The sequence below is a fragment of the Rhipicephalus sanguineus genome, chromosome 2 (assembly GCF_013339695.2).
Source record: "Rhipicephalus sanguineus isolate Rsan-2018 chromosome 2, BIME_Rsan_1.4, whole genome shotgun sequence".
Classification (NCBI taxonomy): domain Eukaryota; kingdom Metazoa; phylum Arthropoda; class Arachnida; order Ixodida; family Ixodidae; genus Rhipicephalus; species Rhipicephalus sanguineus.
In genome coordinates this window covers 22,540,488-22,553,130 of record NC_051177.1, presented here as the reverse complement: position 1 = coordinate 22,553,130, position 12,643 = coordinate 22,540,488, and the positions used below count along the sequence as shown (strand labels likewise).

The 12,643-nt window shown below is 48.3% G+C and overlaps 1 protein-coding gene across 1 annotated transcript; it reads left to right on the top strand.

Annotated features, from left to right (window-relative positions):
- Positions 1 to 4,545: 4,545 nt before the first annotated feature.
- On the top strand, positions 4,546 to 10,541 carry LOC119382512 (dehydrodolichyl diphosphate synthase complex subunit nus1-like). The gene is made up of 6 exons (XM_037650224.2): positions 4,546 to 4,687; positions 6,288 to 6,644; positions 7,700 to 7,807; positions 8,420 to 8,605; positions 9,226 to 9,328; positions 10,450 to 10,541. Exons 2-6 carry the CDS (start codon positions 6,293 to 6,295, stop codon positions 10,538 to 10,540), a joined length of 840 nt encoding a protein of 279 aa, XP_037506152.1. The 5' UTR covers positions 4,546 to 4,687; positions 6,288 to 6,292; the 3' UTR covers position 10,541.
- The last annotated feature ends 2,102 nt before the right edge of the window (positions 10,542 to 12,643 follow it).

Genomic DNA, 12,643 nt, shown 5'->3' with positions numbered 1-12,643 from the left:
ACACACACACACACACACACACACACACACACACACACACACACACACACACACACACACACACACACACACACACACTGGTACAAAGACGTAAAAAAAGGACATTTATTAGAAGTTTCGACCGGGGACCGGTCTTTTTAAAGAGTGGAGTTGACAGACCGGTCCCCGGTCGAAACGTCCAATAAATTATTTTTTTTTGTACGTGCGCCTCCACTTCTTATTACTAATTAGACAAGATTTGGAGGGGGGAGAACCTTGTTCGGTCGTGGACCAACATTCAAGATGGCGGCGGAAAAGCCTCTAAGGAGAATGCTCAACTGTGCTCCAAATAAAATGCTTTATTGAGTACGCATGCATTTACTGTTTTGCTGAACCGGAGGAAATCCTCGCGTAAAATTGCATGTGTTATGACAAGGGGTGAAGGCGTTTTCCAAATGTACTGACAATTTGTGACGACTCAGAATGCAACCCCGAGCACCACACTGTAAAACACTAAGAAATCGTGCACGTATCTGAAGACTCTCAGGACTTGGGTCCTGAGAGTCTCGATTTGAGAGTCTCGGGCATCGATTTGTATGGACCACTTCCTCTGACGTCGGCTGGCAACCGCTGGGCCATCGTCGCTGTTGACCATCTAACGCGATACGCCGAAACCGCCGCCCTCCCAGCGGCTACAGCGCGCGATGTTGCCTCCTTCCTGCTACACCGATTCATGCTGCGTCACGGTCCACCCCAGGAGCTTCTCAGCGATCGAGGCCGTGTCTTCTTGTCGGAAGCCGTCGAAGTCATTCTCAAAGAGTACCATGCTGTTCGCCGCAAAACTACTGCTTATCACCCGCAGACGAATGGCCTAACCGAACGCTTAATTTAACCGCACGCTCGGCGGCATGCTCTCAATGTACATCGCCGCCGATCACACAAATTGGGATGCCATTCTGCCCTTCGTCGCCTACGCCTATAACACCACCGCTCAGAGCACTACTGGTTTTTCACCCTTCTGTACGGAAGGCACCCGTCGCGCACCATCGACACGATACTTCCATACAACCGGATCCATCGGAGTGTGCGCCTATATTTCTGACACAGCCAGGCTTGCTGAAGAGCGTCGCGAGCTTGCCAAGACCTTTACGACGCATGAACAATAGCAGCAGAAGAGCATTCGTGATGGCACCACAACTTCTGCGCCCACGTTCCTCCCTGGAGCGCTCGTATGGCTCTCCGTCCATACCACTGCAAGTGGGCTCTTGTCAAAAACTGCTGCCGAAATACGAAGGCCCCTACCGCGCCCTCGAGCGCACATACCCGGTCAACTACCTGATCGAACCCATCGAACCATCTTCAGACATGCGCCTTCGAGGGTGCGACATTGTGAACGTGGAGCGCCTCAAGGCTTACTATGACCCGCTCATAGTGACCAGCTGTTAGGTCGCCGGGCGACTCCCTTTTCGTACCCGGGGTAATTGTAGCGAAGCCTTGGAACATAGTAATGGGTTGCTCTCTCCGGCGCCTTCTAGTGGGTCGTCCTCTTTGGCTTCTTCTGAAAGGACGCCGCTCGCGCAGACAGTTCGTGCCTTGCCCTGACTGTCGCCATTACGCATTGTCGTTGAGTGCCGTCTATTAAACACCCTAACTGTATATATATATATATATATATATATATATATATATATATATATATATGAGAATACAAGAGGGTGCACGTACGAGAAAGCAATACTTTATGTATACCATTTCGGTCGTGGCACGGCCTTCTTCAGAGAATGACGAAGGCCGTGCCACGGCCGAAACGTTAGACATAAAGTATTGCTTTCTCATACGTGCACCCTCTTGTATTCTTATACGTACCGGACCCACTGATCTTTCCCACTGAATTTATTTATTTATTTATTTATTTATTTATTTATTTATTTATTTATTTATTTATTTATTTATTTATTTATGCAAGGATGAAGTTTACCGGATACAGTGGAATATGCAGTTGAAGCAGAAGTCGCGACATACGCGCGAAACACAGCTTTACTACCGTTTCGGCAGGGGTGCCTGCCTTCATCATAGTGCGTGTGGTCATTACACGTGTGCGACCCGCCGTTGACATGTTAAATGATCGGTCTTGTTATCCATCGAAAGCCGCTTTTCTACATACGATAATCACACTCTAACGACAGATGTATGTGGCCGACTATGGGCACCGAGGTATACTCCTAAGGAGGGCGCTGCAGAAAATAGCGCCCCCTCCTCCTCTTCACGACCCCTTTCTTTCTCTCGTTTCGGCCAGTAAAATTTGCGCGGCAAGATCGCCCCGGTTTGTGGCCGCTCCCTGCTCGCTCTATCTTTCGTCGAATCGAGATGCCGCCGCACGAGGCGTTTCGCGCTGGCTCCACGATGCAGGAAGCTTTGCCGGAAGCGATCCTCTCATTTCTTCTTCTTCGGAGTATTCGCGGCCACTGTATGCAGTAGACTTCCTCGAGCAAGTATGTTTGTCAAGCAAGCTTTGCGGCGCGTCCCGCACCGGCGCTTCCCAAAGCAGCACACGCGGAGACTTCCAAGACACACACGGAAAATGCGCCGAAGAAACGCAAAAATACGCTACTCAAACTAGCTGTGCCTCGTCGGAGAGCTCCTCGCGGCGCCTTGGCACTCCATTGTCATGGGCTCGCGTGGCTGCCACCGTGAAGTTAGTGCCTGAGGCATTGCGCCACTCTAATTGTGTTCTCCTCAGTGCCATAGAAGGTACCACACAATATTAAAGAATAACAATAAATTCAGCCAGTTACACGCTGTGAAAACCGTCGGACAGCGATGTCGTAATCGCGCGAGTGTGATTGGCCAGCGAGATCACGTGCATCATCATCATAATCTCGAGCATCAGCATTAATTACATCATCACGTGACCTGACGTCACGTGGCCTGCGTGACGCCTACTACTACTACTACTACTACTACTACTACTACTACTACTACTACTACTACTACTACTACTACTACTACTACTACGACGACGACGACGACGACGACGACGGCGACGACGACGGCACAGGGTAGACTAAGACAGCTTCCATGTAAAAAGAAAACTGCCAGACACCAGCATCTCTTTCACTTCTCTGACTCTGGGACTGTGAAAAAGCATTCACGAGCTTCCGACGCCTTGATAAGTTTAAAAGGTGTTACGTGATCTCGATAACTCTACGTGATCGTTTTCTTATACGTCAGTCAGCGAACTGTCGTCGTCTTGACGTCATTGTGTCGTCGTCGTGCCTTCGTCGTCGCTTCGCAGCACCGTAGTCCTCACTCTACAGTCACAGTAATCTCTATCGGGCCATTGGCTGCCTTGTTATTATCTGTCGCACCAGCATGAATCACGAAAAGGATGGACGGGTGTGACTGAAACATTTCCTAGCTCAAACGCGTCGACTTCGCAGTAAAACAGTGTCGGCAAGAGAGAACTCACGCGTTCCGCAGCTGTCAGTACTTGCGTAACTGACAGCACTGGCAGCTCGGGCTCGGACGTTCGGGACCAGTGAACAACCTTTACTCTCTCTCTCTCTCTCTCTCTCTGTAAATAGCGGGTGTCCTAAAAGTAATTGTGCGGCAAGAAAATACGCAACAATACGTGCAGTTCGCCAGGTAACGCCTGTGAGGTACGAAAACAAAATCCTCACAGTGTAGGGGCTATACAAACAATCATGGCGAAGCACATAGCCCAGCTAACTCCAATAAGCATCCACCTAGTACTTAAGGATATACAAAATCGTGTGCGGACATGTCTTCAAGCCGGTGATGGACTGTAATGATCATCACTGCACAGTGCACTGCCATACATAATATACCGAATTTTAAGACCACAGTTTCCACTGCACAGTAACTTTTCGGCCACAACATAGCGCACAGAAGCAGTAAAAAACTGTTGGAATATCACAGTTCACAAAATTCGATAACTAAACGTAGGAGCTAAGAGGGGCCATCACAGTTTTCACACGCATTAAATTAACACGACCATGACCGTAGGTGCACTAGCAGAGGTGATGGAGACGCCGTAAATTAACAATGTGTAGTGCGCAAACTCATATTGCAACTCAACGGCCAAATAATTTGCGTCTGTGGCTTACGCCACCACGCGTTTGTACACAATATAACGTTTGCTTGTTTGTTCCCTTGCCTCCAAGCCGCTTGTTTCATAATCAGCGACTCATTTTATTTGGTGCGTCCACGCACGCTTGACGTCCAGAGTTTGCGGCTTTGTTTCCAATCATGGCGTTACCGGGACATTCACGAGCGCCTCGAGCGTATAGTGCCTGCTTTTAGGGCGCGCCGACCGGCAATACGTGCCGCTGACCTCGCCAGGTGAGTGCCGGGTACTCGAGCTTCGCCTGACGTAATAGCAGGTACATCGGTACTTGGGACGACGGCTTTGCCGTTTCGAAAGCCACGACACTTTTATTTTCGCCCTTTCGTTTTCCGCCTGTCAGCCTCTCTGCTGGAAAGAGTTGGAGGGAGAGCGGTTGAACGGGACCGAACGGTCCGCAGCTGCAGAAGTCGGCGGGACCAGCAGTCGCTGTATACTTGCGTAGCGGAACAGCACTGTACAGTTTGCCGATTAGTGCGGCAGTCCTAACCACGTGATTGTGGAGTCGAAGCTGGCTTCCCGTACTACATAACATAGAGTGTCAAAGACGGTGGTCAAGAGCAGGTGAGTGTGAGCAAAGTATGCAAGGAGCCGATTAATGAATCGGCATCGCTTCGCCCAGTTCTTATATACAGTAAGACCTCGTTGATACGTTCCCGTTTCGCTACGATTTCCCGGTAAACCGAGCGATGTTTTTGTGAATTCGGATTGCACGATTTCCCGCATAGTACGTTTTTTCTCGCGTTTTTTTTTTTCAGAAACGTATGGACGAGGTTTTACTGCAGCGTATGCAAATGAAATCCGATACACTATGCCTGTTTCACTCAACGCGCTTCATAGCTCGCTATTTTCACGGAACCCGCTGCCGAGGGCTCTCGCCGAGACGGTATCGAGAACATAGAGGAAGGATTGCCAAAGGCATGAACCGCAGTGAATTTGCCGAAATTATTTGTAACCAGATTCGCGACATTTATCTTGCATACGTACACTTAACGAACTACCAGTGTCTCATCCATCGTCCCATTCTTGTCTCGCTCCTGAACATGTATGCACTTGGCAACAGCTGTACGTACGCTGAAAAAGTAAACTGTAGGCAAGAGAAGATTTGTAAATCCCCTTCTTGACGTTTCAGGTGACATTTAGAGATGGCTAACAGCAGGTGGACATTTTTATTTTCACTGTTAGGCTAGATATGTTCTTCAACAATAGTAGCTCTTTTGATAAGCAACGACGTGCATGTACAGTACACTTGTGTATTGGTGCACAACAGAATTGATATGTCAAAACTGCGGATATGGCGAAAATCAGGCCGTCGGAGCCACGGTAGTTACCGTATACTATCTTTATTTGCGCACCAAGTAAAAAAAATCGCTGTAGCAGATGGCGTCAGTGGTGCGGCTCAGTTTATCGCATAGCTTTTACAAACTTCGGGGTGCATCAATAGGAATAAAGCTTTAGAAGAAGGCATACAAGCATAGCATGAAACTGTGCTCCTGACCAGCCAGTATACATATGGCCCTGTCGCTGACTGCGCAGGCTGTGCGTGAAGGAAGCCTTAAGAGCGTTTTCTTTTCTTTTTGTAGCTTATCCAACATCATACGTAGATGTGCGAAAGAAGCGACTCTGAAATGACTTATTGGATTAAGACAGCGGACTCAGTTGCTCACTTGGGGGCTTAATTGCAGCTGAGTGTTGCGTCGTTTGATTCTATTGCAAGAAACACGACCATAAGGAAACGATCGGTAATATTTTTGGCACAGCTGGAAAAAGGTTTTGACATTTCCGCGTCTGAAGCTACCAGGACGCGCCATCTTATAGTCATCGTCAAGGCTGTTTTGGCTGGTTTTGGCTCTAGGGCATGCGTCTGACTCCCGACCACGGCGGCAGCATTTCGATGGGTACAAACACCCGAGATATAGGTGGGCGTTAAAGAAGCTGTGTGTGTGTGTGTGTGTGTGTGCGTGCGTGCGTGCGTGCGTGCGTGTGTGTGTGTGTGTGTGTGTGTGTGTGTGTGTGTGTGTGCGTGCGTGCGTGCGTGCGTGCCTGTGAGAGAGAAAGAGAGAGAGACAGAGAGAGAGAGTGAGTGAGAACTCGTAGATTAGTGCCCCCCTCCAAGTGAGTTATTTTGTCACACCCAGCATCTCTATTCCTTGGGCGCACGCAGGAAACATGGCAGGAGACTTTGTGCCCGGCCGGCCCCTGCGCAATTTGGCAATGGCCGTGGCCGGTGTGTTCGGCTATGCGGTGTTACTGGTGATCCAGTACTACGTGCTGGCGCACATGACAACCAAGTACTGGTTGCGCAAGTGGCGCCACCGTATTGAGCACGCGGCAATCAATGCAGCCACGGGCTATGCCTCCGTGGTGGTCATCAAGGAGCGGACGCACGAGCTCGCCGACAAGCCCCGACACGTGGGCCTGTTGTTTCTCGAAGAGAAGATCGACCTCGAGGTTGTGGCCAAGGTCATACTTTGGTGCCTGGCGCTGGGAGTCGAGTCAGCATCTGCCTACGATATTAACGGTGAGACACGCTGTTCTCACTTATGTGTAAACAATATGTGACGGTAGTTGCCATTAGTTCCAATAGAATTCGTTCGCGAGCTGTTGTCTGTATGACTGACGCAATCGTCATAATCATCCTCCAAGTATTAAGGCCTTAAGAGCATCGTTGCGCGGAGACCCTGTGCGAAACACGGCCGGAGAAAAAAAGGGGTACCCACGTGACCTCCTCCGAGCGAGGGCATATGGCGAGAAAACGAGCGGTGTGCACAGACAAAAACGTGACCTACGCCATCGATGACGGCTGTTATGACGTCATCACGTGAATCAAACATCGCTAGAATTTGTGACGCCATGACATGACGCCATATGATGACGTCGTCACGTGACATCGTCGGGTGGTCAAAGGTGGGCTGATCCCGGGGGCAGCGCTACACTTCGTGAGGTGCAGAGGGCTGTCGCTGTTGATTGCTGCGTTTCTTATAACTATAGCATTACCGCGACATTGTCTCTAGTTTATAGTACATGCACATCGTGCCAACGCTGTAACAGTCAAATGGCTAAAGTCTTGAGCAAACAAATAAAGAACAGAGGTTCCCGCCTTGTGTGTGTCCTTCATATGACGAAGTAGTTAAGCAGCGATATACAAATAAAAATGCAGCGCACAAATAGGAGGCTTACGCGAGCGAACTGCACGGCGAACTCCAAAAGCTAAAATCTGCCAGCTAACTGTATGCATCTAAAAAAAAGAATGATTATTAAATGATGATTAATTGACCAAAAATTTTAGAAAGCACGAATAATTGGACTTTCCCTTACTAAAGCTGCGTGGTTTTGATGAATATAGATTAAATGAATGCGCAGGTAGCACCCAATAATATTTAGATAAGAGGGTGGAGGGTAGGCTACTTTTCTGTTACGTGCCCGTGACACATGACGTACACGCAATATGCAACTTGGAATATTATTTCCAGTTCTGCCCTTTTCAAACTTTCTGTGTCCCGTGCACATATTTGCGCATACGATGACGTCATCGCTTTCGTCAAGTCACGTATAGGCAATGCGTTCGTGTTTCAGGAACCCTGCTGAACAAGTTGGACACTCTCAAGGAAATCATGAAGAACACGCTCGTAGACGCTCGCTACAAGAAAAGCGCCGTCGAGTTCGTCGTGGCCAGACCTGAAGGTTTGAACGTTACAGTCGCCTCTTCGATCCTTTCGTCCCTGATACAGCGACTATGTCTTCACGAAGTATATTATGGGGGTTGACTCCGGATCGCATTTCACGAGACATATATGTCAGATTTGCGCTAAGTGTCTAAACAGGAATCTGTTATTTGACGCCGACTCACAGAAAGTTTGTGCGCCATTCTCATCTTGCCAGGGTGACACAGTGCTATAGTTGTGCGCCATGAAATTGAGTCAGAGAAAAACGCGCACAAACTTGATGGCTTTCGATTCTGCGCTAGGCGTGTCTGCATGAGTACGTATTGCAGCAAGCAAGAAGAGTCTGAAACCTCATATATATTAGCGGAGTTCATGACACGGAGTGCAAGTTTTATCGAATGAAGCATCTAGGTGACACTTCGTAGATTGACTATAGTAAAACATGACGCCATGGACGGCCGCTCTGTTTCATTCGGTTTTCACCCCAATTGAGAGAGCGCTGGGATCAAGGGCGGACGGGAAGTATAAGAAATCCATGGAGATTCCTTGCTTAATCAACGTACGCGACTAGAGTGTTAGTCAAACCAGGAACAGCAGCACGTACTCCTTCAAAGGGGATGTATGTCTGCAGGCGAGGAGGACGAGTGCACCCAAGGCGGCGAGGAAGAGTTCACGGGCCTTCCCGTGTACGTGGTGACGCCGGTCGACGGCAAAGGCGGCCTCGTCGCGGCTTTCAGGAAGATTTGCGACGACTGCAAGCTAGGCATCATCGACGAAAAGGACATCACGCAGGAGATGCTAGATAAATACATCAAAGGCAAGCCCACCTCTTCCTTCGACAAATTTCTCCCTTTCTCTACAACTACAGCTCTTGCAGCAGTCACGCGCAGCGTGTACCGTATGAAAGAATTTTAATGTGACTGTCAAGCTCGATAAATTATAATATATATATATATATAAAACTATCCGTCCTTTTTGTGGCAGAAGGTAGCCCGGGTGGTTCACAATTTTTTTGCTTTTATGAACTTAATAATAACTTATCGGGTTTTACGTGCTAGAACCACGTACGATATGATTATGAGTAGCCAGAATTTTTTTTCCGGGGGGGAGGGGGGTTCTAGTATACTTTACGCGTGAATATATACACATGCAAAATTCAAAAATTTCCAAGGTGGGGAGGAGGTTCGAACCCCCCCCCTCCTCTCTCCCCTGGCCACGCCATCGCAATACTCACCTCTTTGTATGTCACTTTATCCTACATCATGTCCATCTGAAGCAGCATGCTACAGGTGTACTGCCAATGAAACCTCTCCAAAACCCATGAAGGAATCCATCCTATCCTGCCGCCTACTGCCCAGTATGCATCTCGCCGCTCGTTCTGTTTATCTTTTTCATATATTCCTCTTCTTTTTCAATCTTTCTTTTTTCGTACTGCAGCCGAGTACAGGGGAATGCCGGAGCCGCAGCTTGCCATGCGCTTTGGAGGATGGGGCTCCGTTCTGGGCTATCCGGCTTGGCACATAAACTACAGCGAAATACTGTGAGTGAAGCCGCGGTATAAAAGTTTGAGGATGCTTAGCTCGATGCTACAGCAAAGATACGACAAAATAAACCCCCTGCACTAGCTACACGCACTGTGTTCGGCTCGAATAATGCCGCATCATGAGGCTTTACCAAGTTTTAATTTTTGGCGTAACATATTTAACGAACTGTCTCTGTTATCGGGTTATCGCGCAAGTGCATGAGACCCTTTTTGTACCCAAAACAAACGTTGCCCAAAACCTCGTAAAGGTAGTCGCGGTTTTCATAAAAGGCGCGCTTAATCATACTGTAGTACGTGTGACAAGAACAGCGTTCTCGTACATTGTCGAATATACGTGAGCGCCACCGATTGCTCGCGTGTATAAAAAAAATGCCGGGTCAGTTCGAGCCGTGAAGTCAAGTTCGGCGACCGAGCTGGCCGCTACAGCTTTGTCCTTTTCTGGTCACAAGTTCGGCCAATCAAGAGATATTTGGGTACTTTGAATTGCACCCTGAAATAGTGGTTTTCAGTTCCTACTGTACCCTGACGTCACAACACGGCATGAGCTTCCCGTCACGTGCATGCTCGGGCAAGATATCGTGACGTTTCCACGGTCGCTCCGTACCTGGCTCCGTTGGTGATGCACAAGCGGCCATTTCCAATGTTTTTAGTGACGCACAAGCGGCTATTTTGAATGTTTTGGTGCATGAGGTCATCACAACTAGCCATACTAGTGCGTGAAGTCACCAGAATTGACGCTGTAGCCTGACGTCACGCTAGTGTTGATATCAGCGAAATTGGACTTTAATATCAAAATAAAATATCCTATCAGCATTTACTGGGCTTCACACTGGCGCAGAGCCGTGCCTGTATACAGAAGATTTGTATGGCAAAGTAAAGTCGCCTTCGAAAATTCGTGTCGGTACCCCTTTAACACTTTTGGCGGTGTTTCTGTTTCTTCACAGCGTTATGCCAAAGGGGGCCACTTGATACGCGCAATGAATCTCCACGAGGCAGAATTTTCAATACGCATTAGAAAATAGTCATTGTACAATGTTTCTCGTACCTCTCAAATATACTATCTGATGTAGCTCTCAAATTTGCGTGCTTTCATGTGTCTTTTGCTGTTCTCGACGCAGGGACCTGGGTAGCCACAGGAACGTGCTACTGTCCGAGTTCATCGAGGCCCTGGAAAAGTACAACAAAATAGAGAAGCGTTTTGGCAAGTAAACGAGCGTTCTCGCCTCCCGGATATATATATATATATCCGGGTGAAGCAGACGAAGGACGGAGGCTGTGAATAATGTGCGCACAATATATACAGAGGCGACCACCGGCGAGTTCAGCCATTTTGTTTATCTCGGTGTCTCTGAGAGAGTGAAGTGCTCGTACGGGTCCAGGCCACGGTCCCTGATGAACGGACAGTCGCAACCTGAGCACCAAGAAGCCGATGCATCTGCCTACTGCACTATGCCACTGCAACTCATTTGACCTCAGCTGGTAGCAGACGCTATAATAATAATAATAATATCGGGGGTTTAACGTCCTAAAACCACGATATTAATATGAGAGACGCCGTAGTGGAGGGCTCCGGAAATTTCGACCACCTGGGGTTCTTTAACGTGCACCTAAATCTAAGTACACGGGCCTCGAACATTTTCACCTCCATCGAAAATGCAGCCGCCGCGGCCGGTATTCGATCCCGCGACCTTCGGGTCAGCAGTCGAGCGCCATAACCACTAGACCACCGTGGCGGGGCCGGAAGCAGATGCTAAACCTGGACGAGAAGACGTCAGCTGGCCGCCAGTCAACATCACAATGAATCCTTTTCTGCTTTTTATGCAGACTTTCTTTCTTGGAACGGCGGGGACGATCGGTGCAGGCGGTGATTCCGTGTGTTCCGTCTTTCCTGCACATCGCTTCGGAGGGTGCGCACAAGCACTCGAGCACAAGCTTGAATCAGCTGACTGGATACCACCGCCCCCTGCGACATCGTCTGCTCCCTTCATAAGAAGACGGCTCTGCTGGAATTCTTTCAGTGGGCACGTCAGCTGGCCGCCAGTCAACATCACAATGAATCCTTTTCTGCATTTTATGCAGGTTAGTAACAAACACGCATCTATTAGGTCTAGTGACCGCTGCCTGCTCCAGCTGGCGTGCCCCTACAGTGTCTGTGTGTTTTGTTCGTATGCAAAGGGCGTTCTTTTCTCTTTGCTTATGCTTTGTGGTGACGTAGAATCAAATCCGGGACCCAACACTAATGAGCTGCTTCAGCAACTTCTGGAGGGCCAAAAGCTCATGCAAAACAGGCTGGACATAATTGAATCTAAACTGCAAAAGGTTGAAGCGTCTACGTCAACGCTAAAAGAATTTGGCACCAAAATCACGGGACTCGAAAAAAGTATTCGCAACTTGGAAATGAAACTCATTGACCTAGAAGACAGAAGCCGTCGCAATAATCTTCTTGTATTTGGCCTTCCAGAGGAAGCTGGTGAAACGCCACAGTCGCTTTTCGCGAATGTGGTCGATGGCTTATTTGCGAAGACGCTGAATGTCGAAGTAACATCTGTTGAGCGAATCCATAGAATAGGACGCAGACAAGCAAACAAATCGCGACCGGTTGTCCTAAAGTTCATTGACTTCCGTGAAAAAATAAATGTTTTAAGAAATTGCCACAAGCTTAAAGGCCAGAACATTTCCGTGAGTGAAGATTTTTCTGCTGCCACTAGAATACTGCGCAAGCAGTTGTGGGAAAGTGCTGCGAAAGAAAGAAGCGAGGGAAAGAAAGTGAAACTGGCATATGACAAGATTAACATCGATGGCACTCTGTTTCGATGGGATAGCAGCGAAAACAAGAGGGTTCCTATTCTTACAGATAAGAAGACTTCTGCTTCTGACGTTCAGAGCACGAGTAGGCTTAGGCGCAATCGGTGAACTAGTAGAGGTTGCCGGAAAAGTATCCGATGTCTAAATATAAATGCTCGTAGCATTCTTAACAAGTTAGCTGATTGGAAAGTATCATTACAGCACATAATCCGCACATCATAGTTGTAACCGAAACCTGGCTGCATCAAGATATCAGTGACCACGAGTTAATACCAAATGGCTTTAGAATCTACCGCAATGATCGTGACGGTAGGGGAGGCGGAGTCGCTATTTTTCTCAAGGAATCACTACGAGCGTCCAGATTACCTAATGTGCCGGGACTTGAAAGTGTTGTGCTTAAGTTATTCCTTGAAGAATGCAACCTGATTGTTGTTGGTATATATCGTCCGCCGAGCTCTGATTGTTCCTTTACTGAAAACCTCAACGAGTTCTTGTGTTTGAACACTA